The 27,282-nt window shown below is 46.6% G+C and overlaps 2 protein-coding genes across 8 annotated transcripts in view; both read right to left on the bottom strand.

Annotated features, from left to right (window-relative positions):
- The window catches only part of SLC25A1 (solute carrier family 25 member 1), a 31,172-nt gene extending 13,228 nt beyond the window's left edge, over positions 1–17,944 (bottom strand). The window contains exon 1 of the mRNA XM_063315959.1: positions 17,779–17,944. Within this exon, the coding sequence (XP_063172029.1) occupies positions 17,779–17,908 (130 nt within the window). The 5' untranslated portion in view covers positions 17,909–17,944. The remainder of the gene's footprint in view (positions 1–17,778) is intronic.
- A 2,601-nt stretch (positions 17,945–20,545) lies between these two features.
- The window catches only part of CLTCL1 (clathrin heavy chain like 1), a 45,846-nt gene continuing 39,109 nt past the window's right edge, over positions 20,546–27,282 (bottom strand). For 2 of the 7 annotated variants that reach the window (XM_063315863.1, XM_063315861.1), the window contains 3 exons: positions 24,755–24,830; positions 23,324–23,356; positions 21,808–21,931 (listed from right to left, as the gene is read on the bottom strand). In XM_063315863.1, coding sequence (XP_063171933.1) covers positions 23,331–23,356; positions 24,755–24,830 — 102 coding nt within the window. In that variant the 3' untranslated portion in view covers positions 21,808–21,931; positions 23,324–23,330. Of the gene's footprint in view, positions 21,932–23,323; positions 23,400–24,754; positions 24,831–27,282 lie in introns of those variants that run through there. The other 5 variants (XM_063315859.1, XM_063315858.1, XM_063315862.1 and 2 more) reach the window with 3 other exon arrangements.

Below are 27,282 nucleotides of genomic sequence, written 5' to 3' on the forward strand. Positions count from 1 at the left end.
TGGCGTGCTCTGGATTCAGAGGCAAAAAGGTCCATCAAACTCCACGAGGCATGAACGGTGCTCCTTTGAGACTCCTTGAAACAGCCTGATTTTTCCCAGCACGTAAGGCTGCACAGCTTCATGCGTAATAATTTTTTTAGAAATCAGTGTATGGGCTGTGTCTCGGTATCTGGATGGAAATCTCAGAGCTAGAAGAAGGAAGTGTCTTGAGAGAAAGTGGTGACGTGCCACCTCCCAACTTCTTCCTAGCTAATTAGCAAGTGAGGTACCATTAAGTCAGGTCCAATGTCTGCTGAGTGCCTGGATGCCGGCTGTCCACCTTGAGCTACTTTTAGCAAGAATTAGCAGCAATTCCAAAGACAGAAGCTTCTCTGGCCCATCCACCCCAGTGATCCATTGTTTTCCACTTCTACTTCCCTCAACCTCCCAAACTGTGATCTTTTCCTTCTAATCCATCATCTGCTCACGTTGCATCATCTTCTCACCAAAGACTTGAGGATCTCCAAGAATGTCTGAGTCTACTGGGTGGGCTTAGCATGGTGTCACTCCCCCCCCCCCCCGCAGTGTAAGACCATAACATCTGTCTTGGAACAATTTGCCCACGCTCTAGGAATAAGTCGCTAACTTTCCCAGCTCCCCCTTGGAGGAAGGGTACATCTCAAGAGGAAGGATTTCCAAAGCAAATTTGCCCTGCAAGTTAAATTCTGCCAGTAGACATGTTAAGGCAACTTCACAGCTAGCTTTGCACCAAATTCTGAAGCAATAAAGCCTGAATAACTCAAGGCTCGGCTTGTTTGGCTAGTGTGGCGTGTAAAATCTGGCCTGAACCCAAGATCCTGGCAAAGATTTATCGCGGTTCACTGGACACAACATCGAGTGATGAGCAATGCTTTTGCTGCACTGCAGTCCCAACAGCTTGCTCCATAGCTCAGAAAACCTTCGCCCTCATATTTAGTCCAATGTTTCACTTCTTCTCCCTAGCAACGCCAGAGGCAGATTCAGACAACCCGCCTCACCCTTGAACGTGCAATGCTTGGGCTGGAATCACAAATGGACCAACCTCCTGCAGCAAACAACTAACATCCCCCAGCCATCAAAAACGCTATTCTTAAAGTAAAAGAGGTGTGTGCAATCCCATCCAAGTCTTAACCCACCTATTTTGCTTTGGACTGCCCTAAAAATAAGCCCAAACCAAATTAGCGGGGGCACCGGCTGCTGCATTTGTAAATTTTCCCCAGAACTGGAAGATTTCCTGAAAATTGCAAATTTTAATCTGCAGAAAGCCACGGTCCTTCCTAGGATCTATTATTACAGCCATCCTACAGAATATAAAACTTATTTTGCTGCAGAGGCACAGCACTGGCAGGCAAGCTTGAGTCCGGGGGTTCCGAGAGGCAGATGGGTGGGGTTGGCCTGCCCCCAAGGACACCTCCAGATCTCCTTCTTCAAGAAGGTGGAAACAAATGAAAGGGCAGGTTGCAAGCCCATCAACAAGGCGAGCTGTTTTTCTTCCTGCTATTGTCCACAGAGCCCCAGCTCAGCATGACTGTGCAAAGGAGGCTTTCTCTAGCGTCATTGGCTGGCCAGAGACACAACCTAGGAACACCCACAGCAAGGATTTAAAAGGAAGCCAGATCTGGATCCAGACAGCAACCTCACCATGACAAAGCAGCCGGAGAGCCTAGAGGGGGATTTTTCTCCCCCGGAATGAAAAATGCCCATTTGGCACTCAAGATGATTCTGGCCTGGCTTGGTCCTTTGGAGACATCATATCAGAAGCTGTCGTTCCAATCTTTTTTGTAGCTTACAGAATATTTTAAGATGTCACCACATCTCTGCCGTAGAACACCAATTGCTGCATCCTTTGATTCATGGAAAATATTGCCTTTCCAAAACAGATAAAATCACAACCTCTCCTTGACAACATTTATTGCATTTTTCAACTAAGAAGTGAAAGTGGGACCCACTGGTCCCACGTCTTCCCCACCTCCCAATGCCTGCAGTTCCTCATGAGTTAATCTTATAAAAGATTTCTTCCCTTACAAAAACTCTTTATGAGAACTCCCTGTTTTGAATGGATGATCTTGGGATTTATGGATTTAAAAGGGCGGCTTATGGGAAGAAGGGAACCATGATATGGAATTTGGGAGGGCGGAAATGGTAATAACCGTGTTTGTAATTGCTGCAAAGATGATTGGAAGTAGTTTCTTTAGATATTTTTCTTTTTTTTCTCTTTTCCTCAACTTTTACTGTTTCTCAAACTGTTTCTTACCTTTTTTAATCTTTTCGTATCTTTTTCTTTCTTTTAATTTTTTCTTTATATTTCTGTAGTTTTTAATCCTGTATAAAATTCTTTCTCAATAAAAATTGTATAAAAAGAAAATGAAAATTCTCCCTTTTTGTGTGTGGGGGTGAGTACACCCCCAACCCCAAAATACCTTGGCTTCAGCTCCAGAAAATATAAAAAGCCAATTTTTCTCAGGGACGAGAGTGACTCACAGTGACAGCTGGCTCTTTCATCTATCCCTGCAGGAATGCCATATTTCACCATCCTGACACTGGAAGGTTAGAAACAGTCTGGGGTGTTTCTCAGAGCTGCGTTGCTTGGAGGCCATCATGGAGAAGACAAGGATGCCTCAGGAAGAAGAAGGAAGTACACCATTCCTTCTTCAAACCTCCCAAGCAGGTGCAAAGTACAGCAAAGGTAATAGTCCTCTGTTTTTCCTGCCTTCTCACCCTCTTCTGAAGCAACCATATTTATGAACTTCTTATTCAACAAGCACCCCTTAAACCTGATAATGCTTTCCACACTTTTTCCTCTGCCCTCCCCTCCCCTCTTCCTCTCGTGCCATTCCTAAAAATTACAAAACTGTGAGAAGGCCCTCTTGCATGTTGATTTCTTTCCAACCTACTGTGAGAAGCTTTCTGGTGAAAATGCAGGATATGAATGCTTTAAATAACAAACATCACATGTCTAGACTTTGGGCCAACTTAGTTTAATTGGATGGAAGCAATGGGTTCAGCCTGCTGTTTAAAATTTAAATAAATACAAATCCATAATTTAAAATATAAATAGATCCCACGGGAAAGAAAGTCCTTGGCCTATAGGAAAGGCGAGAGGGAGATCTAACTTTCCTCGCTCCATAATTTTGAGAAAATTTGCTCGAAGGATGTTTTACAAGACTAAACAGCAGATTTAGCAAAGGATCCTTCAGCAAAGGATCGTTACCTTGCCGTGGTGCTGGAGCTTGAGCACCTCAATGATGCCATGAGCTAAACCGTGAAGGGCCACCCAAGACGGGAAGGTCATGACAGAGAGGTCAGACTAAATGCGATCCCTGGGGAAGGTGATGGCAACCCACCTCAGTATTCTTGCCGTGAAAACTAAATGGATCATTTAAAGCCTTTGACTGTGTGGACCATAACAAATTGTGGCAAGTTCTTAGTGGTATGGGGATACCAAGTCATCTTGTCTGCCTCCTGAGGAATCTGTATAACGACCAAGTAGCAACAGTAAGAACAGACCACGGAACAACAGATTAGGAAAGGAGTACGGCAGGGCTGTATACTCTCACCCTACCTATTCAACTTGTATGCAGAACACATCATGCAACATGCTGGGCTTGAGGAATCCAAGGCTGGAGTCAAAATCGCGGGAAGAAACATTAACAATCTCAGATATGCAGATGATACCACTTTGATGGCTGAAAGCGAAGAGGAACTGAGGAGCCTTATGATGAAGGTGAAAGAAGAAAGTGCAAAAGCTGGCTTGCAGCTAAACCTCAAAAAAACCAAGATTATGGCAACCAGCTTGATCGATAACTGGCAAATAGAGGGAGAAAATGGAGAAGCAGTGAAAGACTTTGTATTTCTAGGTGCGAAGATTACTGCAGATGCTGACTGCAGTCAGGAAATCAGAAGACGCGTAATGCTTGGGAGAAGAGCAATGACAAATCTCGATAAAATAGTTAAGCGCAGAGACATCACACTGACAACAAAGGTCCGCATAGTTAAAGCAATGGTGTTCCCCGTAGTAACATATGGCTGCGAGAGCTGGACCATAAGGAAGGCTGAGAGAAGGAAGATCGATGCTTTTGAACTGTGGTGTTGGAGGAAAATTCTGAGAGTGCCTTGGACTGCAAGAAGATCAAACCAGTCCATCCTCCAGGAAATAAAGCCAGACTGCTCACTTGAGGGAATGGTATTAAAGGCAAAACTGAAATACTTTGGCCACGTCATGAGAAGACAAGACAGCCTGGAGAAGGTGCTGATGCTGGGGAGAGTGGAGGGCAAAAGGAAGAGGGGCCGACCAAGGGCAAGGTGGATGGATGATATTCTAGAGGGGACGGACTCGTCCCTGGGGGAGCTGGGGGTGTTGGCGACCGACAGGAAGCTCTGGTGTGGGCTGGTCCACAAAGTCACAAAGGGTCGGAAGCGACTAAACGAATAAACAACAACAACAAAACAGCAGATAGGAAGCATTTTCATCTGCATAGGATCTCAGCATAGGATGGAAAGTTAAGATTTTCCCAAGCACCATAGCATATTCTCCTGGTTATTTAAATTAAAATAGGGATTAAAAAAACACCCTGGATACCTATCAGCTGCATTCGCACAACTATGATGACCGTTTGGGCCCAATGCAAGCAGTCAATTGCACCGTCAAGGGCTAAGCAGCTAATTTTATAAGCATAATCGTGCTAATAAGCAACTCAGCCAAAATTATTCCTTTCCCCCAAACAAAAACCAAGAAGGAAGGAAGAACTCTCAAACTACAAACTTCCTATTCAATGTGACTCTAATCTCCAGCATTCCCATTCCTCAACTAATTGAACAATCTCTAATTCTTAATTTTTCACTCCAGCCTTACAAGAAGCGACTGACGGTTTCCTGTTCCCCAAATGTTCCTAGCTGATTAAATTATGCACATTCCTGCAAAACTCCCATCTCTCGGTGATTACAGCTAATTTATAACTAGGTTCTTTCTGACCTGCAGTTTCCCTGACTTTGGCCCTTGTTCTTATTCTTCCCAAGTTTTCCTACCCCAACGTGTTTCAACGAAGCATAGAGGGTAAAAGTAATTCTCCTCCCCTGCAATGTTTGTCCTGCCAGGATTTCCACGTCACTGTGCCAAAGGACTGCAACAAGAACATCACCAAAAGAAAGAGGGGGCAGGGATCGGCATCACATGCCCAGGATGCAACCCCCCACCCAAAAAAAAAAAAAAAAGATTTAAGACCAGGCGTTGGAAAACTTTCTAGAATCACTTTATGTTGCGATAAAAGATGAGATATGTATGGGACAACAAGATTGGTTTTTTTTTAAAGAGAAAGTGGTAAGTTGTTAAAATTGTTTTTACTTGTTGGGAAGAAAGGGGAAGTTACTTCCTTATATTTCTTCTTTCTTTCCTTGTTTACATTCTTCTTTTTTCTTCCTTTTCTATTCCTCCTTTTCTATTCTTTCTTTCCCCCCCCCTTTCTTTTCTGCACTTTCTCTTTATTTTTTGTAGTTTGGATTAGTTTTCATCTGGGTAAGTGCAAGGTGTAATCACATTATTTTTAAAAGAAAAAAATAGATGGCTTTATGTTGCATCCAAGTTTGAGAATTCGCCCCACGCTGCACGGTCTTGGCAGGCTCAGAGCTGCCCAGTTTAGCCTAAACAAAAGAGTCTTTCTGCTCTGTGATTCTTTGAGATACAATTATCCAAGGGATTAAAAAAAAAAAGCCTCTTCTAGGATACATAGCCAAACCCCAAGAAATGCAAGGGATGGTGTGTGGGTGGGGGCAGGCTGGATAAGTATAAAACCAAGCGTAGAACAACAGCCTTCAAGGTCCACAATTCGTCCATGAACTACAGAAAACCAAAGGGATGCCACGGAAGCAGTATCGTTCAGGGCACCTAAATTCAGCGATCAACTGACCTTTAAAACACACACACACACACACGCACACACACAGCGTAGGCTCTGCAACTCTTGAAGCTCCAAAACTTTGGAAGAAAGCAGCTGAAAGCAGCTGTGTCTTGTGTTGGGGACCCTGCGGCTGCTCTACGCAACTCCCGTGCAATCCGGAGAAAAGACACAGCTGCTTTAAAGCCACAGCAGACGGGAGTCGCTGTAATGGTATGTGGGAATGACCTTGGGAGACGGGGTGAAGAGATGCTGCCAAGGGAAGGGTCCGATAAGAGGGGACATAGCCCTCAGCTGCATAATGGGTGGAGGAAGAGGCTCAGAAGGGACCGTCTCTAACTTCTCAGGCTATAAAGGTGACGGCGGGAGATCTGTCCTTTCAGACTTGCAAGATTCTGTTAATGCAGCTTTACTATAAAGTTAGAATTAGCTCATCTTGTTGTGTTTCCTGTCTGGTCTGTCTGGGAAGGTTGACAGTTATGACGAGGCTCCTGCACACTCCAAAGCAGCTTCCGTAGATTGACTCTGAAGCATCCCATAGCCCAACAATTCGGGTTCCCTCCTTCTTCTACCATCCCCGAAGACCAAAAAAAAAAAAGAGGGGAGGAAAGAAGATGACGATGATAAATCTTATAAAGGAATAGATGCTAGATAAAGTCAACTTAGACAGCTTGCTGGAAGTACTGACAGCCAAGCTAAACGTTTGAGGCCCATAATGCAGAGGGAAGCATCAGTGGAGAGGACCCCACTGCTTGGAAAAATCAAAGGCCATCAGAGAAGAACCCAACAGAAGATAAGGCAAGCAAAGAGTTGGCAATAATGAAGACTACAGTGATGGACGATCCTGCAAGATGATGTTCCTCAGGTCAAGAAGAGACAAAAGACACTGAACGTTTCAGTAACCACAAGCTTCATTCACACATTGCACCTACCGTACAGGTGGTCCTCACTTAATGACAGTTTGGACTTACGACGGTGCTGGAAAAAACGACTTATGACTGGTCTTCAGACTTAGGACCGTCACATCATTCCCCCAGCAGTCACGTGATCAAAATTCAGGTGCTTGGCAACCAGTTCACATTTATGACTGTAGCAGCATCCCATGGTCATGTGATTGCAATTTTCAACCTTCCGGGCCAGCTTCTGGCAAGCAAAACCAATGGGGAACTGCATGATTCACTTAACAATCGCGTGGTTCGCTTAACGGCTGCAGTGATTCGCTAAACGTCCGTCACAAAAAGCCTGTAAAATCAGGTCAGATTCACTTAATGACTGCTTTGCTTAGCAATCGAAATTCCAGTCCCAATTGTGGTCATTAAGCAAGGACTACCTGTATAGCATGTTCAGTGAACTCAGCTGTTTTGCTATCCAAACCACCTTTCATTGCTTAGCGTGGTGCACAAATCCAGCTAATTGTGGTTTATTCAATAGTCCGGGTTAAATATACCATGGCTTAGCATCACATACGGGTTGGAAGTTTGGGGCTTTTTAATTAAAAAAAATAGATTTTGCATTGTTTTTCAGTCACTACAGAAAATTATTTTGATAATTTTAAATTATGATTTTATTTTTGCGCCTTCGAGTCAGTGTTGACTCCTGGCAATTAACTGATATACTGTAAAGTGACAGTCTTTATTTTTGAAAATATAGACTACTAAGGATAAGGATAAAGTTAAAAACATATTTGGGGATTTTTTTGTATCGTGCATTGTCTGTCTCATTCTGGGAGCTGCAAAGAGCAACTGATGATTGCGGCAAGATAGAAATGCATTTACCATATAAATAAAGAAAGAAACATCAATCTGTCCTTCCAGCAACAGAGGATGGAGGGAAACAAAGCATCGCTGACCCATTTCCCTTTGTTTAAGCAAGCATAAGCCAAGTTTTTTAAGGGCAATCGCAAAAAAGGCAAAAATATATGGTTAGGAAAAAAAAACGTTTCAGGAAATAAACCGAGTGAAACTCTTAGAGGCTGATTTTTCAAATACAGTACAGAAGAAAATGGGAATTAAGGTCTGAGCAAAACAATCCAAGCTGAAAGCTACTTGCAAAAGCATTTGGTAGCTGAAAAGACACTCCTTCCTTCAGGCCATATTAGAGCTGGGCATTCTTGCATTCAACTGGGCATCCTGCCCAACAGAAATGCCCTGGGTCCAATTTGGCACCAAGCCCTCTATTCAGAGAACGAAAGAGACAGCTCAAACTATTCAGCTTGGAAAAAAAACAACCACCAAGCAACTCACACAATTAAATTTCCGAGCACATTTGCAAATGCTCTGGCAGAAAACCCAGCCTTCTCTCCGTTCTTTACCAGGAGGGCTCATAAGGACTAGCTACTTGGCTGCTTTTGTTTGTTTTTAAACCATTTCAAAACGGTACAGGTAGGTCTGAATGAAGGAGGTTAACAGATCCCACAAAATGGCCACCTTCTTTGAATTAATAACCATTTGTTTAGTGATGGCTCAGACTTACAACGGTGCTGAAAAAACCAACTTATGACTGGTCCTTACACTTATGACAGTTGCAGCATCCCCATGGTCACGTGATCATGATTTGGGCACTCCGCAACCGGTTTGCATTTATGACCACTGCAGCGTCACGTGGTCACACCATCGCCATTTTCAACCTTCCCGACCAGCTTCTGGCAAGCAGATCAATGGGGAACTGTGTGACTCGCTTAACGGCCACATGGTCCGCTTAACGCATGCGGTGAGCAATGTGCATCTTCCCAAAAACGCTTGGCTGGACGTGTTCTGCAAAACCTCCTCCTTGCCTTCGTGGGCTGTGACGTTTAGCTCAGTTTACTGGGCCTGCTCAGCCCACCACGGTTTGTTCAATACTCAATGGTGAAACAAGCTTTGTGCAATGTGGGAACTCAAACTCAGAACAATCTAGCCATTAAGAAATAAGACTGCTGGAGTACACCATGTGCCAAAAGGGCAGGAGCGCAATCTGCCAGAGTTGCAGCAAGCTAAATGAAACAACTCCAAAGGTAGAGTGACATCCCAGTAGCCAGGTGGGGCAAAGGGGAATGCATGGGGCACTTCCACGGCTTTGAAGAGGGATGGCTGGCTCTGACCTTCAGCAAAGAACGCTTGCCAGCGCCTCTTTGGCTGAAGCTCAAGATGAAAAATGCAAAATATGAACGTCACTCCTTTCCTTCAACCGCAGGAGGAGGGTCTGAATCTGGGGAGAGGCTGAGGATGGCCGGGGGGGGGAAATCAAGTCTGCAGGTTTAAGGTCCTTGCAGTGTGAACCAAGAAACAGCCCCGTAATTTTCTGTTTGAACATCCTAGAAAGAAGGCACAGTTTGTTCCAATTTTTTCACTCTTATCATCCCCGCTGCATTTTTCCCAGCTAGCTCCCTCCGTACAACGGCCCCAAGGGAAAGCACAAAGCAAACAAAACCTGGGCTTATCCCTTGGGCTAAACCACAGTTCGCTTTGGAACAGATCACCACGCGCTGACGCATGCAGAAAATCAACCCACGGAAGAAATTAGACAATCCCCTCTGTATAAATTGGCCTGATCCCACATCAGGCCAAGCCAACCCAACTCTACCCCCCCCTTTTGGTTTACCCCGTGGCGTGGATGCGGCCACCCCAGTTTGCAAGCCCTCCATTTATTCTAAAGGAAACCACGGCTTAATGCATGAACACAGCCAGGATTTGCTGCAAGTGTTCTGCCTCGGCGTTTTGGGCTTAGCCATTTTCTCAGGCGAGTGCCAACCTTTGCGTCTGGTGAGAACCGCAGATGCAGCTGCACACTGAGAAAAGGGCCAGGAACAGGTGGCAAAGCCCTGCTCTCTCTCCTGGGACTCTTCTCCCCACCCCTTTGTTGGCTCTGCCTTCCTTCTTCTTCTCTGGAGAGCAACTTCTTGAAGGGCCAAGTCAAGAACTGGAGGAGCAGGAAAAGAGAATTTACAATGGCAATAAAGCGCCTGGCCATTGTGAGAGCATAACAGGAAAGTGGGTCCACGTTGCAGAGGGCCAGGGGTTTTGGGCAGCACACAAAATGTGCTTAGCTATGCTTCGTTGAAGTTCCTGGGCTCACACAACCCACTGAGATGTAAACCCAGGTTTGAAAAGCACATCAGCAACAAGCCAGCATGTGGTTTAGGAGGTTTGAGCTTCTACAAGTAGCCCTCGCTTAACGACCACAATTGGGACTGGAATCTCAGTTGCTAAGCAAAGCAGTCATTAAGCAAATCCAACCCATTTTATGACCAGTTTTGTGGCAGTCCTTAAGCGAATCACCATGGGCATTAAGCAAATCACGTGGTCGTTAAGGGAATCACGCACTTCCCCATTGATTTTGCTTGCCAGAAGCCGGCTGGGAAAGTCAAATATGACGATCACTTGACCATGGGATGCTGCGACAGTCATAAATGCAGTCAAGTGCTCTAATTGTGATCACGTGACCTCAGGGACACTGCAAAGGTTGTAAGTGTGAGACTGGTCGTAAGTCGATTTCTAAGCACTGCTGTAAGTCTGAACTGTCACTAAATGAATGGTTGTTAAGCAAGGACTACCTGTATGCCAGTGTTTCTCAACCTTAGCAACTTCAAGATATGTGGAGTTGAAGTCCACCTGTTCTACACGGTGCAAACAGGTTGGTGCACACCCACTGTTGGCTAATCAAGCCGAATTTTAAGATCGCTCACCGTATCTTCAAACAAATGTCTGGTCCAGGAACCTGGCTCTAAATCAAAGCTTCTGAAATTAAGGATCAAAGGCTTTTACTTAGGGACAGACAAAGGGGGATATTTTGGTCTAACCAGCTCCCTTGGTTACAATCAGAAGCGCTTTATTTACAGAACAGAAAGAGTTTGCTGAATGATCTTTTTCTTCTTGTCTCTCGTCACTGGCTGTGGCTGCCGTGGGCCACGTAAAGATGTCACTGCTGGATGATAAAAGGGCCTCCCACACTCCATGCGATGCTTGCACCAGAACGGCAACTGCGAACGCTTCGGGGCCTCTGGAGCGATGTCGTCAGGCCGGTAAACATGGTGAGTCAACACTAGTTGCGGATGGAAGTTGAGAGGAAAGGATGAAGCAACGCAGCTTGTCCCTCATTTTACAAGAACTGGTTCCTACGCACAGCTTTCACAACCTGACGGCGTCAACACTCCCAAAAATCTGCCTTTGGAGCATGACTAGGTGTTCTCTAACATTTCAGGGGGAACAAAGTCAAGGCCCACCAGGCACCTTCAGAGCAAGGGTCTCCGTCCCCCAGAGAGGGAAATGCATGGTACAAATCCGGGATCTTGCAATTTGCAAATGGTTTCCAAATCTTCTGTATTTCCATTGCGATGCAGCAAACCAGGAGTAAAGCCTTCTAGATTCTTGTGGAGAAAGCCGTGAAGGCAAGCAGATCATCTGTCCTGCTACAAGTCCATAACTGAGCTGGTCTCCTGGGGAATCCAGAGGATTGTCCACATAGTTTTCTTGGTCGCAGGAAGACTTTACCATGGTCCTTCCCGCAAAATGGAGGGGTTTTTTCCCAACTTCCCAAACTAGCCTACAATTCTGAGATTTTGTGGTCATCTCCCATCCAAATCTAACCAGGTCCAACCCTGCTTTGCTTTTAGGGATAAGGCGATGTTGGCTAGAGGCTGCTGCCTATTAAGATAGGAACCTAAGGTGATGGGTTAAACCTTTGAAAGAGGCCTACAGAGTTACCACGTGGTACTTACATTGAAGTGGATCTTCTCCGTGGCCCCAATGGGCCCTTTCCTTCTTTATAATGCTCCCCGGGCATGCACCAACTCGGCATGCTTTCAATTTCTGTAAAAAATCTCTCTCTACATCCAAAGCTTTGAACTTCTGAAACTACTCTTAATTTTGATGTAATTGTTGCACCTTCTACCTGATGCTGTTTTGTGTTTGGGTATGGCTTGCTTTTAGATTTTTCTTCATCCTGCAAGACATTCACTTCCTCCTGGCAGAAAGTGGCACATATATATTGATTAAATAAAGACATGAAATAAACTGCAGGCACAGGAGGTTCAGAGGGACCTTGGTTTGGGGACGAGAGCTTCAACCTCCCCCACTTTGTTCCAGTGGGAGGGCAGGGGGTGCTGATATAGCCCCAAGTCCAGCATTAAGGTCTTCAAAAACAAAACACAGAAGCAAGGGCTAATTTTCTGTGAATGATCAAATCTATCTCTTTCAGTAAAAATGTTCAAGATAATACAACTAAAACGCTTTAAGTACATAAGAACCACTTGTTTTTAACTAGTCTGCCTGTAACTCCATGCTGCTCAAACATTTCTGGATCTGGACTGTTTCCAGATCAGCTTTAACCGAGTTAAAAACCCAGCAGCTCTGTCTGCACCACATGCCAATCTTGGTTAGCTTTAACCTCAGTGGGGGCCAGCTTAACATCTCATCACCAACCCTGTTCCCTTGACTGAGTCATAAACTAACGCACCGTGTTGGGTTGTGCAAAGATTTCATTATGGAATTTGATCAGAAGGCATCTCCATGTCCAAATCAATTCAGCTTTCCTTCCCTCCGTTCATCAACCCTTTTCTTCCCCAAATCCATTTGAACCAGATCAACAATCCAAAATGAACCAACAACTGGTTTGGAGCACGCCCGTAGTAAGATACCATTCACGATGCTGTTTGTTGTTTCTGCCTAAGATGATGTCTGAACATGACTACCATGGTTTGTAAACAGTGGTTTACAGCTAACGGTGATAGGCGATAGATTAACAATTAATTAACAAACTAACAATTAAATCTCGTTCAAGAAAACAGAGTTAGAACAACTTTTTAGCAGAGGTTGACAGGCAAATCCAGTCTGTTGAAAAGGCATGTTTTCCTAATTCCTCATTCTCCTCTTCCCTCCACACTTCTCCCCAACAACTGTCCCAGTGGATGGAAGGTCAGAGGACGGGTCTAAATACCCCACTAGCATACTGCCTGGTATCCTGAAGGACTGCTGTGAAACCCAGTATGATTTAGTAAAGCCTTCTCCAACTTGATGCCGTTGAGAAGGTGCTGGACCATTTCCAACCTCCATGGGGATGGGTTGAGAATCTGTACAGCTGGAGACCAAGGGAGGGTGGCTTAGTGGGAATGACACAGCAGATCTTTCTGGAGTGTCAAACGATCGTAACAAAACCAACTAAGGTTTAGGGCAACGTGACAGATGAATTAGCAGCAAAAACATGCTTAATGAGTTCTTTTTTCAGAAGAACACGGGATGACATCTTACACCCTTGGTTCATCTAGCGTAGATTCTCCATGATGCTCGGAGGCTGCTTCTAAGTGTTCCAACCATACCTGGGGAACGGATAATGGGACCCAGGGATTTTTGGTAGGCAAAAAACTGCTTTATCATTGGGCATGATGGGGAAGCAGCTTGGGAAACAACATGGGATTTGCTTTTATGCAGCAACAAGAATGTTATATGTACGAAGATGGAAAGATCCAGAAATACCTTCAGTGGAGGACTGGATTATCAAACTGATGGAGCTGGCCCGAATGGCCTAGTTCACAGCGCTGATAAGAGAAAACACTGTTTCTGGATTTGTTTCTACTTGGCAACCACTTTTAGACTACTTGCTTGTCTCAGAAAAAAATGAAGTTTTGATTTTGGGTATTAACGATTAAACGGCTTGATTTGATAGAAATAATGTGACTAAGGTTTAACTAATGGTAAGAGATGATACTTGTAAAGGTATTCATATCTGTATTGGAGAAGGTCAGAAGTCACTTTCTGTTTCTGTTCTCTCTGTTCTGCACTTTTATAGTTTTTCTTTTTTCTTTAGTTCTGTAGTCTATCTGTTCTATATTCTGTATTTTAATTACATTTGGAAAATTTATACAATTCTTATTAAAATATTGCTTTATCATTGAGCTACAGTTCTTCCTATTTTCTGGGCCCTGAAAATGAGCCTTCTTTTTAATATTCACAGCACAAGACCTGCCAGTGGGGGGGAAAGTGGAATGTCCTTGTAACATCAGCCCGCTTGTCATCAGGAGGTACCCAGAGAGCAGATGTGAACAGCTCACAGCAAGACCTTCAGGCGCGGAAGGAATAGGCACCAGCCACGAAGAGCCCAGAGCGAAGAAAATGGCTGATATTGGAGACAATGAGCTAGACCAAAGATATGGAGGAACTTAGACAAAGAAACATTTGGCCTCCTGGCCATCACTGATTAACAGGAGTGGAAATGCAAGTAAGTGGCAGCCACTCCAATCTGGTAATGCAAGAAAGAGAGCCAAGAAAATGTCAATTTCAAGCAATTTCATCTCCCCCTCGAGCTCAGCTCTGGTTAGTGACAAAAGCCTATTTTAGGCCCTCGGTCAGCCATAGGAACGTACGGCTCTCCCAATTTTGCCGAACTTCATTTCCCACAGCCCTACCAGCATGGGTGCAAATGAAGGGTACTGGGTGCTAAGCAACATCAGGAGGGGCGTCGGTTTCCTACCTGCGGGCCAAAATAAAGATGAACAGAGGACAAGGTACAACCCAAGTTTGGTCTATAGACTCAAAGTTCTCCACTCACAATCTGTACTAATTCCAGGTGGATTTTTCCACCCCAAAAACTTTGGTTGGTTTGAATACACCATCACTGCTGGGTTCACTGTGTAACTGCTGGAGACAATGTAAAACCAGCTTTTTCTGACCAACTCCCTCTAGATGTGACTTTGGTCCGCGCCAGCATTTCTTTAAAAATATTTTGCTGATAGGAAACTGCTAGACTCTTGATGGTGGTGTTTCCAGCCCATGCTTACTATGGTTAAGCCAATCCTGGTTGACTGAATTGATCTAATTTTCTGGGCTTGCAAAACCCAGGGAACCGTGAAATAATCACAAGGACCGGGCTTGCAAAACTCAGCCGTGCTAAGGGACTAACACAGGACAGGAAAATAAATTGCACCATGTATTTTAAGGTAGCAAGAAGCACTGTAAAAGACGAAAGCTCCTGGAAGAAATCCGTTCTATCTAAGAGGATTGATGGCTCTGTTACCAAAATAGCTACTTATTAAAGACGTGTAGAAAATTTCTTTAATGCAATTAAGTTCAGAAGATGCTAGCCAGACTTGCTCTGTAGGCTTACTAATTTTTTGTTGTTGTTATTTGCTATCTGCAAAAACAAAGTCTTTATTCGTAACATTCCTGTCTAAACAAACTTGCAAGATGCTTTTTGCTACAGGCGAGATGGGACCCACAACAGACACGGGTCACTGTTGATCGATTTTGCTAGATTCTAAGGCAAAATGCTGGAGAATCCTGACCTCTTTCAAAACAGCAACATCTCAGGGACTCCAACTTTATTCCGCTTGGTCAATGCTGCCAAGAACCCAGCCCTGCCTGGTTTGTAGGACAACTGAACCAAAGGTTCTGACGCATGCTCTCCCAGGCTTCGCTTGCAATCTGGGTTGTGAAAAACTGAAATGATGGCAGCATGCAACTCAACAAGCCATTCCTGGCATGTTTTCCTTGTTGTAGTTCACGCTGCAAATATGGAAACTGCTCTGAGAGAGCAGTGATTTTATCCTACCTTTTGTAAGTGAATGGTCAAGGACCTGAACTCTGGACTTTGGTGCTCGCAGCAGCAATCCAGACTTCCTGGCATCACCAGCCAAGTCAGTTTGCTCATACAAACTACCAACCTTCAGCATTCTTAGGGTTTTTTTTAGCCACACTGGGAAGAACAGACAGGGCACACTTCTTGTCACCGTTGACCAAACTAACAACACAGTTCAAACATCCCACCAAAGTCTAAACCCTGGTTTGGGAAGCAAGACTGACTCAAATAGTCTATGAGATGAACCCAGACCAACCATGCTTAGGATGGTGTAGGAACCAGGCTGGTGGGGACAAGGGTTCACTCCATGCTAGAGTCCCAGATAGCTGGATCCGATGCACCCGCAAGGGCAACAAAGTGAACCCCCTCTCAGATGCCTCCTCAGAAATGTCCCCCATGGATGCTCCTTCAAGAGCGACGATGGCCAACTGGAGGCCTTCAGCAATGGGCCCAAAACTCCAGTCTATCGGTGCGTGTTATCTCAGAGAGGCTGAGAAAGGAACGGGAGAGGAGATCTAAGTGGTCAAGAGCATGGCACTTCAGAAATGGCAACTTGGCCCAGGTGGCAAGAAATCTGGGCCAAAGCCCTTCAGATCATTCCAATGAATGAATTTGCTATGACAGAGGTTGAGAAATTCCTCTTCCATTTTCAACATCCTGTATTTACCCCAAAGGAGCACCAACATCTCAATCTGTGCCTGAGGAGAGGAGAGCAGAGTGCGTATATTGCATTCCTCCTCAGTTCTCAGCCCTGCCACCTCTCATGGAGGATGGTGGACACGGATGAAGGTTTTTCAGCCACCATCTAACAAACCTCTCCAACCAGAGGCTACAGTCTTAGGAAGGTTTATGTCAGTCTTTTTCAAACTTGGCAACTTTCAGTTGGGTGGACGTCAACTCCCAGAATTGAAGGCCTGCTGGCTGGGGAATTCTGGGAGTTGAAGTCCACCCAACTGAAAGTTGCCAAGTTTGAAAAAGACTGGGCTGTACAGGAGCCCAGCCCATTAATTCCAATGACGATTACATCCCAGTAAGCCTGAACAAGACCAAGCTAAAGGTGGATGAGATTTTTCTTCCCCTTTAACCTCCCCCAGGGCACCTGTCTCTCTGGATGTTGTGTCCTGGATGAGTCTGAGATTATCCAAGCAGCTTTGCACTAGTGCCTGTATTTTATTTCTTTTTTTAAAAAAAAATTACATGCAGCTTCCCTTTCGGAGCCCGGCGCTCCCTAGCTAGTTTGTGCTCATTATCACACGATGCAGAAGTTCCAAAGCAATCCAGCAAAACTCCAGTTGAAGTGGGAAGATATTAAGGTAGGTCTAAAAACTAATGTGGGGTTTAAGTCAAGCCTGAAGGCTCAGAGGTAGCTTTTAAGGCCCAGAATTGGGTGGGTAGCAGACCCATTTTCTCCGAAGATGTGAAAACAACGACTTTAACATTCACCAAAAGTGTAATCCTCCTAGAATTACTTGAAGCCAGCTAATCTTTGAATTACATTTCTTATTCTGCAATGAGATTGTGCTAATGTCAATCACCCCAGACGTTTGGAGAGTAATACGCGTTTCTAATGCCACCCGTGTGTTTTCATTCCCAACCTCCAGCACTCATCATTTTAATCGACCGCGATCAGCGACCAGCCCCTCCTTTCCACTGCCCACATCCCTGATATTACTACTATGCAGGACCGCTAAATTTCTGCAAGCCGTTTTAAAGGGGCCGCCAGAGCGGCTGCCTTTCGCATCGCTCTCTCAAGACACCCCCACCCCCGTTCTGACGACAAACCCCAGGGACTAGGAACTTGAACCTCCTTCCAGCAAGCCAATGATCTGCGACCGCAGAAGGATGGCCGAGGCAGCCCGCCAATCCTAAGGCGGCAGCCGCAGCAGCCGATCGCGAGAGGGAAAAGGGCGGAGCGGCTGAACCGCCTGGTTCTCGTTGCCGTTTACTACCGGTCGCAAAACGAAGGGGAAAGCAGAGAAAGGAAGGAAGAAAGGAAGAAAGAGGGCAGGAAGGAAGGAGGGAGGAAGACGGAAGAGGCAAAGAAGAGAAAGAAGGCGTTTAGGCGGAAGTAGCGCGCCGTCCGATCTTTGCACCGGGGGGAGGCGGGGGAGAAGGGACCCCCCAGCAGCACAAGCGGGGCTGAGTCGATGCAACGTGGCCCAAGCGAAGAGCGGCTCGGGAGTCTCCGCGCGCCCCCTTTGCAAGGGGAAAAGTCCCGCCCGGGGCAGGGAAGCAGCCGCCCCGCGCCCTGCCCGGGCATGCACGCAACCCGCAGCCTTTTGTCTTTTCAGCGGGCGCGGCGCGGCCCCCTCCCCGGTCTCACCTGCCAGGATCGCCTTGCCCGGGTGCGTCAGCTTGACTTTGCCGGCCGGGGCGGCCGCGGCCAGGCAGCGGGGTCTGGCGAAGGGGCTGGCGAAGCCCGCGGGCGGCGGCGGCGGGGCGACGACAGACATCGCGGCGGGTGCCCGGGAAGCGGCCCTGCGCGCGCCGCGGCTCGGCTATACCCCTGCGGGGGCGGGATCGCCGCCAGCCCGGCCGCCGCCCCCTTCGCGCCCCCACCCCGGCGCGGGCGGGGCGTCACGGCTTTGCTCCGGGGAAGGCGGGGCCGGGGAGGAGGCGGGCTGCGTTCACACGACCCCGCTTTGCAGGGACTAGAAATCGGCGGCGCGGACGCCGTTCGTGCAGGCAGCCGCTGGCGCGGGGCCGCTTCGAGGCTTCCCCTTGCTCGGCGGGGAAGGCGTGGGCCCGCGCGCCCGCCGCTTTCTTGCAGCCCGGCCTACCTAACGGGGTTGTTGGCGGGCACAGCTCGGAGGGGGCCCTCCGTGCAAGGGGGAAAGGGGGTCGGGCGCTGCAGAGCCGGGGCACGGGACAGGCGCGCCCCCTGGAGGCGGCGGAGGGGATGGCAAGGGCCGGAGTTTCGGGGCGTGCGTGCGGCCCCCTAGCGGCCCTTCAGAGAATGGCACGCGGGACTTCCCGGCTTGACCTGGAGCTTCTCCGGCCCCGTACTCGCCGGGCGTGATGCGAAGACCCGGGTCTCTGATGCTGGGAAAGGTGGAAGGACAGAGAAGAGGAGGACGGCCAGCAGCAAGGGGGGGTGGACCCAGTTATAGTGACTTTGGGGGCACGTTAGAAGACCTGAAGGACCACGTGAGGGCCAGATCACCATGGGGAAGACCTACCTATGCAGTTGCTAAGGGTCAACACTGGCCGGAAGGCAGTGTAGGAAGACCAAGCTCCCTTGAGAAGTCCGTAATGCTGGGGAAGGTGGAGAAGAGGACCACCACCAGCAGCAAGGGGGATACAGTTGTGGTGGTGATGGGGGCGCTGAAGGACCAGGTTGGGGATAGATCATCAGGGAGAAAAGCTCTGCGGTTGCTAAGAGTCAAGCGTGACTTGATGGGACATCATAAATATTCCTGGGGAGTTGCAGACCTTCCCTGGGCTCTTCGAGGGATTCAGAGGGGACGGATGCAATTTTCACTCCACTCCATTTCTCTCTCCTATTCAACCTTTAAGGACAGAGCTGCTCTCTTTAAAAAAAAAAGGGGGGGGGTCAGCCCTGGGCGAAGCTTGGCCCGTGTCTTTCCTTTTCCCTGCCTGCGTCCACCATTTCTGATCCGCCTCCACTCACTCGGTGCCCGGGCAGCCACTGACTCCTTTCTGCCCCCCAGCAGAATGGAGTACCTGATGTTGGTTCGCTGGCTGTAACAGGTCTCCTTGGCTCCAACCAGTGCGCTAATTGCAACCAAATGGGCCTTTCTTTTTCCGCAAAAAGCAGTTTGTAACGAGTCCGGTGCTCATCAAATACCTCCTTAGCTCACTAGCCCTCCAAGCATCTTGCTCCTTCTGTTTTGGTGTTGTAAAGCTTGATTATCTCACCCAAGAGGGTGGCTTTATTGTTGAACCAACTCCAGCAGCAGGAAGCTAATTCAGTTTTCTTTTGTCATCTTGGTCAAGGCCACCTTACCACAATTTAAGAATGACCTGTCAGGAAAAGAGGCTGCAGAGAAAGAAGGAAATTACATCTAGCTAGCTAGCTCACTCTGGTTTTCCTTTTTTTTTTTTTTGGCAAGATTTCAGAAGCGGTGTGCCATTGCCTCCATCTCAGGGCTGAGAGGAAGTGACCGGCCCAGGGTCACCCAGCTGGCTTTGTGCCTCAGGCAGGACTAGAACTCACGGTCTCCCAGTTTCTAGTCTGGTGCCTAACCACCACACCAAACTGGCGCGCTCTGGCTAACTAGAACCAATCAAAAGACAAGGTTCTATCCGCTTCAGCTCAGTTCACACATGTGCACAAAACCGTGGCTTTCTGGCTGAGATTGGGCTGGATTCACAGGATGTGCTAATTGGCAACCCAGCAAACCATCACGGCTTGCTGCAATGTCTGAGCCCCACCAGTGACACACAAACAATTTTTTCCTTAGAGCTATGTTTAAAGCAAGAGCTTATACTGTTAGCCAAGATGGTTTAGACTGCATTATTCCCGACCGCGTTTAAGCCGGCCTATCCAGAGCTTCTCTGGTAGCCAAAGGGAGTTTGGGAAGGTTAATGCTGGTGGAGTCCAAATATTGCCAAACGCAAACATAGCTTTAGTTTGTAGATTTCAAACAGGAAGTTTTTAATTAAACGGCACCCTGTTCCTGAACAAGAAAGCAGTAACTGAGATGCACTAGCCCTGTACAAGAAATTCCAGCCTTTTATTTGTACAGCATCTGTAGTTTTCCACAGCTGCAGGAAGCTAAGATCTAGCTTGACTAGTCCAAGGCTGATTGGTAAATGCTAGATTAGGGGGGGAAAAACACGTTTTTTTTCCTCGTCTTAAAATAGGACAAAAAAAGAGCATTACAACCGTATTACTTATATGGTTGCTGAATTCATTACCTCACAGCAATGTTTCTCGACCTCGGCAGCTTTAAGATGTGTGGACTTCGACTCCCAGAATTCCCCAGCCAGCCATGCTGGCTGGGGAATTCTGGGAGTCGAAGTCCACACATCTTAAAGCTGCCGAGGTCAAGAAACAGGGCACTACAGGCTGCCAGATGTTCTGGTCCCTGCCATCCCAGCATCGCAAACCACACAGCAGAGACTGGTTTGGTTTATGTTTATAATTGGACTTCCATAATATTCATGATTAGCACAAGATCCATAGCCATAAATTATACACGGTTATCTAATTTTAAGTACATAAAATGTTAACAATATAACTTCTCTGAGGAAGTGGCACCAAAGTAGCACGTGTCAGGTGGCGCTCTCTACCGGGGAGAAGAATGCAGGTGCTTCGCCTCACAGAATTCCGGCAAAGCCAAGAAAAATAAATCTGAAGGACTGCGGTCAGCTCAGGATGCCCGGAAGGCTTAGAGAGACTGTTCAAATAACCACCAGGCCAGGAGCTTTCAGATTCAGAGCGGAGATACGAGGGAGCAAAACGATACACCGCTTTTGGTATGATTCTTAGTGTGATCCTGGAGGTACCATACATCTCCAGTGCTTATGGCTCCCCAGGCACATGGATACGTCGATGTTTGCTGTAAACCTTGGTAGCTGCACGTGGTTTTTCCTTTTAAACACCAGTACCCCTTTGATGCGCTCACCCTACATACTACAGAAAAAAACATCGGGGAAATATCTGCGCTGAGATAGGATCCAATTTATTCTCCAATCAAGAGTTTCAAAAACTACTCCAAGAAGCATAAAAGCGTTTTCTTTCCCCTCTTCTTTCTCGGTGGCTTTCTACCAAATCTACTACCCTTTCCCATCCTACGTAGTCAATTTCCCTTTTTTGCCAGGCACTACAAACGGGGGGAGAGGAGGAGGGTTACATAGGACTTTAGAAATATGTTCCTCCCACCAGGAAGATTCCGAAGCTAATTCCACATTATTCGCATGGCTGCGTCATTTGTTACAGTACTTCTTAAGCATTGACCACTGGATACCACCCAGAAACAACTGGGCTAGCAAAAAAGATTCGGCAGAAGAAAGAGAAAGCAACAGCAACATCCTTCTTCATTTCCCTGACATCTTCTCTCCCCGCCACCCCAGAATCTCCTCCTGGCCTCAAGAAGTTATTGCTGTCCTGCTGGTTGAGCAGAGATGCCACCTATGTTTTGAAGAAAGCTTTCCAAATGTCGGTACCAAAACAAAAAAAAAGGCAGGGGGAGCTGCCTTGTGGAGATTGAAAAGTAACAGGACTTAGCGATAAATAACAGCGTCCTTTAGATGTCTCTGAACCACGGGGGCCACGCAAAGGCAGTCAAAAGCCAACGGAGGAAGTTGTCTGGTGCCTCCTCGGACAACAAAGGAACATGGGGCGGGAAGGGAAGAGAGGATGACCAGCAAAAAGGTCTGCTGCAGTGCAAGTTACATATTGAATCCGTAAACCGGTGGCTGGCCGAATCCTGGTGCTGCTGTGTATCCGTATGGAAAGTTGGCCTGTGGAGGGACGGTGTTGGGACCGGCTGTGAGCATCAGTTGCTGGCCTGCAAGGAGGCAGAGTAGTTGGTTAGAAGAACAGCCACCTCCCCCAGACAGACTTTGGTGCATTCCAAGTGAGGCACACTAAAATAATCTAACTGAATGTCGAAAACAAGCCCCAGTTACAGATTCCACGGTGTGTTTTGGAGGGGGTCCCCAAGACAGAAACTGAAGGGGAACGTAACTTTCCAGTTTTGATCCCCAAACCTCTGCTAAATGCTTCAAAGCTGAATGAGTTGTTCACCCACTCTAATTCTGCCTACTCGCTCAGAGGCCTAAGCGGTCCTGCCCACAGTGAGCTGCGGCTTGACTGGATCACGCCGGTTCAACCGCTGGGTTTGCTCGTGAAGCTAAGCCAGTGCCAACCAATTCATGTTGTGGCTCGCCTTGTTGGGTGAATGAGCCCCCTGGGGCGGGCTTCCGAGGAAATCGGGCCGTCTTTCCCAGCACTGGTTTCCAGGTCATTTGAAGCAGGCATGTCAGGGTTGGAATATAGGGAATTCCATGGATGTGGAGAGCCAGTATAGTTTGCTGGTCAATATCAAATTAGGACTAAGGGACGGTGTTTCTGATCCCCCCTCAGCAGTGATTTTTATTGTGTGGTGTGTTTGTCACTGTGTCTCTCAGCCTAACTCAATGTTTCTCAACCTTGGCCACTTGAAGACGGGTGGATTTCAACTCCCAGAATTCCCCAGCCAGCAGTGCTGGCTGGGGAATTCTGGGAGTTGAAGTCCACCCATCTTCAAGTGGCCAAGGTTGAGGAACACCGGCCTAACCCATCTTGCCAAGTTGTTGTGAGGAACCGCCCAGAGTCCCCTTTTCGGGAGAGATGGGCGGTGATAGAAATTTGAAAAATAAACAAACAAACAAAGATTGGGAAGGGAGATAGAACCATTTAACCTCTGTGGGCAAAAAGATGAGAGATAAATGCAATCAATGGGTCTGTACTGAGTCACAAGTCTTTGAGATCTGAACGGAGGAACAGATGCCCATGAAGACATCAAAAAGTAGTTTGGGTGTTCCATTCAAGGCCCAAATTAAGCACCCAGTTTCCAAACAACAGGAGGGCGTCAGAAACGGAGCAGCTGGAAGGAATGACTACCGTAACGTGGGAAAAATCACTCTGAAGTTGCTGGCACAGTAGCAAGTGGGGTTTGCTTCGGGTATCTAATGTCACATCTACCACAGGACAGAAAACTAGATTAAGGGACTCTTTAATGTTAAGATACAATATAGAACATCTGCTGGGCCAACTGCAGTTAGATCTGTTAGTGGTTCATCCCCAGCCTAAGCAGATAATTAATTTTGCCACACGTCAAACACATATTGGGGTTAACGCTACACATGCCACATGCAGGGAATCCCCGTGTAAACACCATGCCCGCCAGAACACTGACCTCACCATCAGGAACTTCCTTTAACAGGGAGACCTAGAATGCAATTGTCAGTAAAATCTACCTTCTGCCAAATGACCTGAGATTTTAAGTTGGTGAGAAACACCATCCCATTCCTCAAGCAAATTCCCACCCGCCCACCAGGTTTCATTCCCCAATGTCTCGCTCCTCGTGGCAGGGAGGCAGACTGGGGTTGTGGTGAAGGTGCTGGACTAGGATCAGGGAGACCCAGAATCTTGTCCGCCCTCAGTCACGGAAGCCCCTTGCGTAATTATGGGCCAGACGCTCGCTCCTGACCCAACTTGAATTATTGGGTGGCTGTTGTGGAGATAAAGGTAGGTGGACAGAGGACTACAGGTAGTCCTCCCTTAGTGACCGCATCGTTTAGTGATCATTCACAGTTAAAATGGTGATGAACAAGTAACTTTATGACCAGTCCTCGCATTTACAACCTTTGCAGGTTTGTAAAGCAAAGGAAAGCTGAAGTAAAATCATAAGCACAGTTGTGGTTTCATTTATCGACTGCTTCACTTAACAACCGAGTTGCCGGTCCCAAATGTGGTCACTAAATGAGGACTATCTGTATGTATGCCACCTTGAGTTCCCGAATGAAAGGCAGAATATAAACATAATAAATAAGCACATCTATAAAAATCAGGCCAAAAAAGTACCAGAGGTAGCATAACGAATATTGATTGTGACCTGAAATACAGGGTGTACCACACGTCAGGTCCCCCTAGACCATTATATAAATTACATTAAAAGTTTAAATTGGTTGCCACTTTCTTCTAAATGCCTCCTTACTCGTTTGATGCATGACCTTTGAACATTCCTAAGTGCAGTAATATTTTCTATGGAAAAAAAAATCAATAAAATATATTGTGATTGGCCTATGGGGGTCTGATTTTTGGGACATCCTGTACTGTAGTTCTGGAAGAGTGCATCATTCTCAGGAGAGGTGATGTTTTCTTCTGAAACACAGCGAGTAAAATGTACAATTTTCTGACTTGGAGCAATCTGGGACAGGGTGGGGGAAAAATACATTTTGCTGGAATGGGTCACGCGTCTAATTTGCTCAGGAGATGTTCAAGCCAAAAATCCAGCCTTCACACACAAATCTTGAAAAAATCAAAAGGTTTTTTCAGGCACGTGAGCCCAGGCAACTTACTCAAAAAACCGAGGTATAAACCCTGAAAAACGCAGCGAGGCTTACTCCAAGCCAGCCAGAACTGTGTCAACGGCTGGCTTTTAAAACCTTAGGGAAAAATAAAGGGAGCTAGCTAGATTTCTCCTAGAAGGCTTATTGTCTGTAATCCTGAACCACACAGGAATTAGGAAAAGGAGCACAAGAAAGACAGAAGAGTTTAAGGTTTAAAAAAAATCATCTAAACTTACGGAAGGCCTATGAAACAGGAGAAAAAAAATTCCACCTACCAAATACTATGGGAGTGGGTTCGGTTACTTGCTCCTCTTCTTTTCTTAGGTTTTCCGAAGCATCGAGCTTATCCACCTAATTATAAAGTGAACAGGACACACATTCATGGAGGACCCTGAGACAGCCTGGGCTTGGTGACCACCCTTACTTCTCCCCGGAAGCACCAAATGCAGATTCCGTTTCAGCAGCCACCCAGCAGCTGCTTCTGTCTTAGAGGTCTCGGTGATGGTGCAGCCTGGTGTCAGGCTGACTCTTTGGAAGCAAACTGCCAAGGGATGGGTTGGCTTAAGGTCACGACTGCCACCAACAAGGATGAGGAAGTCACAGTGGCAAGATTAACGAGGGAGAGCCACAATGTCAATTCGCTTTCAGTGCGTCCCAAGAGATGAACTGCAGGAGCCCCTGCATCCTAGTAGTACTGCAGGAAGTAAAGTGAGGGGCCTAGGGAGCCCCTTTATGAGGTGGAGCGCCGATTGTGGGGTGCTCTTGCGAAATGGTAGCCGAGCGGGTTAAACTGGCTGTCTACAAAACCGATTCTGCAATGCCCGTGGCCGATCGCAAACCGCTCGCTGATCAACAGGCAAACTGGCAAGATTCCCTCCCAAGCCCTTTCCGATGGGAAGAGCTAAAGCTGGCAAGGTGAGAATCCGGAGAGACCCATTTGGTAAACAGGGAAGGGATGGGAGAGAGGTTCAAGGCCTGGAAAAGAACAGCCCAGAGCCTGTTGGCTCAAAAAGGCAGAGGAAGAAACCCGAGATTGGAACCTTGGCAGTGACATACAAATACAGGGCAGTTGTCCTGCGTGCTGCTAGACGCAGAACTTGGCATCCTAGTCCTCTGCTAGTCCTTTGCAGCTAAGCTCCTCTGCAGCTCTTCATGTCTGCTTGGGAATTCTGCTACTAGCATGGCAGCTTCCCATTTAATGTTTTAGGATTAAAAGTATTTAATTCAAGCAGAAAAGGCCCTTGGCCAAGTCAGCTTCCTGTTATCACCAAATGGTTCCTACTCATCAGCCATGAGAATAGCTTCTTCCCCGCATGTCTCTCTTGCCCCATGAAGAAGGCACCTATATTTCCCTATAAAGTCACTTCCAAGTCAAGAGCTCAAACCTTGCTCGTATCGTGGACATTTCCTGGCTTTTGCCGGGAAATAACAGGTGTGCTTTGCCACTGTCCTCTAGGATGTTTAACTCAGCACAGCTGCAAGGCAAGATGACGTTTGCCAGGTAGGGCCACCTGCTGAGGATTTATTTCCATACAAGCGATCCCATCGTCGGCAATTTTTATGGATGGGGCAGGGCATAATATCCATCGCCGGCTTCTCGTTTGTTTCCGATTCAGGATGAATCCCTCCGCCCTCAAAAGACGTAACACCTTGATGAGGATATTGGGCATTCTCACCACATTGTCAAAAGCATTCAAGCTTTGTTAATAGGGGGAATGTCTTTCGGTAACACGTCTAGCTGTTAGGTACACGCTTAAGTGATGGAGGTTAAAACAACTTTAAAGTATAAGGAGGGGAAGTTCATTACCAGTTCCATGTACTAGATTAGTTCTTATTTTAAAACCAGTCTTATTGTGCATGCTCTTTTCTGAAGACTGAATGCTTAGTAGACACTTACCACTTGTAAAATCCAACCAGACTTCAACTTGGAAAGGACCACAAAAATCCAGTGCACACTCCCCTTTCCAGTGCAGTCTAGCTTACTAAGGCCTTCAGACTTTAGTGAACACATGGGGAGGATATATTCCAGCTACCTCAGCATCACTTTCTTTTGCTACTTCCCACACAATAACTAACTAGTTTTTATTAATAGTCAGGAGTACCCTAGGAAGATTTACAACTCCAAGAAAAAAAATCTGCTGTGTAAGACTCATTCAAGAATGATTCCAATCTACAGGTAGTCCTTGACTTATGACCACAATTGGGACTGGAACTTCTGATGCTAAGCGAAGCGGTCGTTAAATGAATCACATGGCTGTTAAGCGAATCTGGTTTCCCTCATTGACTTTGCTTGTCAGAAGCCGGCTAGGAAGGTCACAAATGGTGATCATGTGACCCCGGATGCTGCAACTGTCGTAAATACATGCTGGTTGCCAAGCGACTGAATTTTGATCACACAACCACAGGGATGCTGTGATGGTCATAAGTGCAAGGACCAGTTGTAAGTGACTTTTTTCAGCACTGTCGTAACTCTGAACAGTCATTAAACGAATGGCTGTAAGTTGAGGACTACGTGTTCCGGATATAAACATGTATTGTTGAATGTCTTTTGGTAGTCAGCAGTAAAAAAAAAGTTCTTGTAAATAAGTAAATATTTGGGTTTCCCTTCCCAGTGAAGCAGGCAAAGTCCGGCTGGATTTTTCCAAGTTATTTGTGAAGTGATATTTACTACAACATTAGTTAGATGAAGCTAGATTATTCTGCTTTTCAGTGCAAGCTACAGCAAGACTGCTGTGTCTTAGATCTATTTTAAGGGACACAAATTAAAAACAACACAAGGGTGTAAAACTAGAGAGACCGTCAC

This window comes from Candoia aspera, chromosome 15 (assembly GCF_035149785.1).
Source record: "Candoia aspera isolate rCanAsp1 chromosome 15, rCanAsp1.hap2, whole genome shotgun sequence".
NCBI lineage: Eukaryota > Metazoa > Chordata > Lepidosauria > Squamata > Boidae > Candoia > Candoia aspera.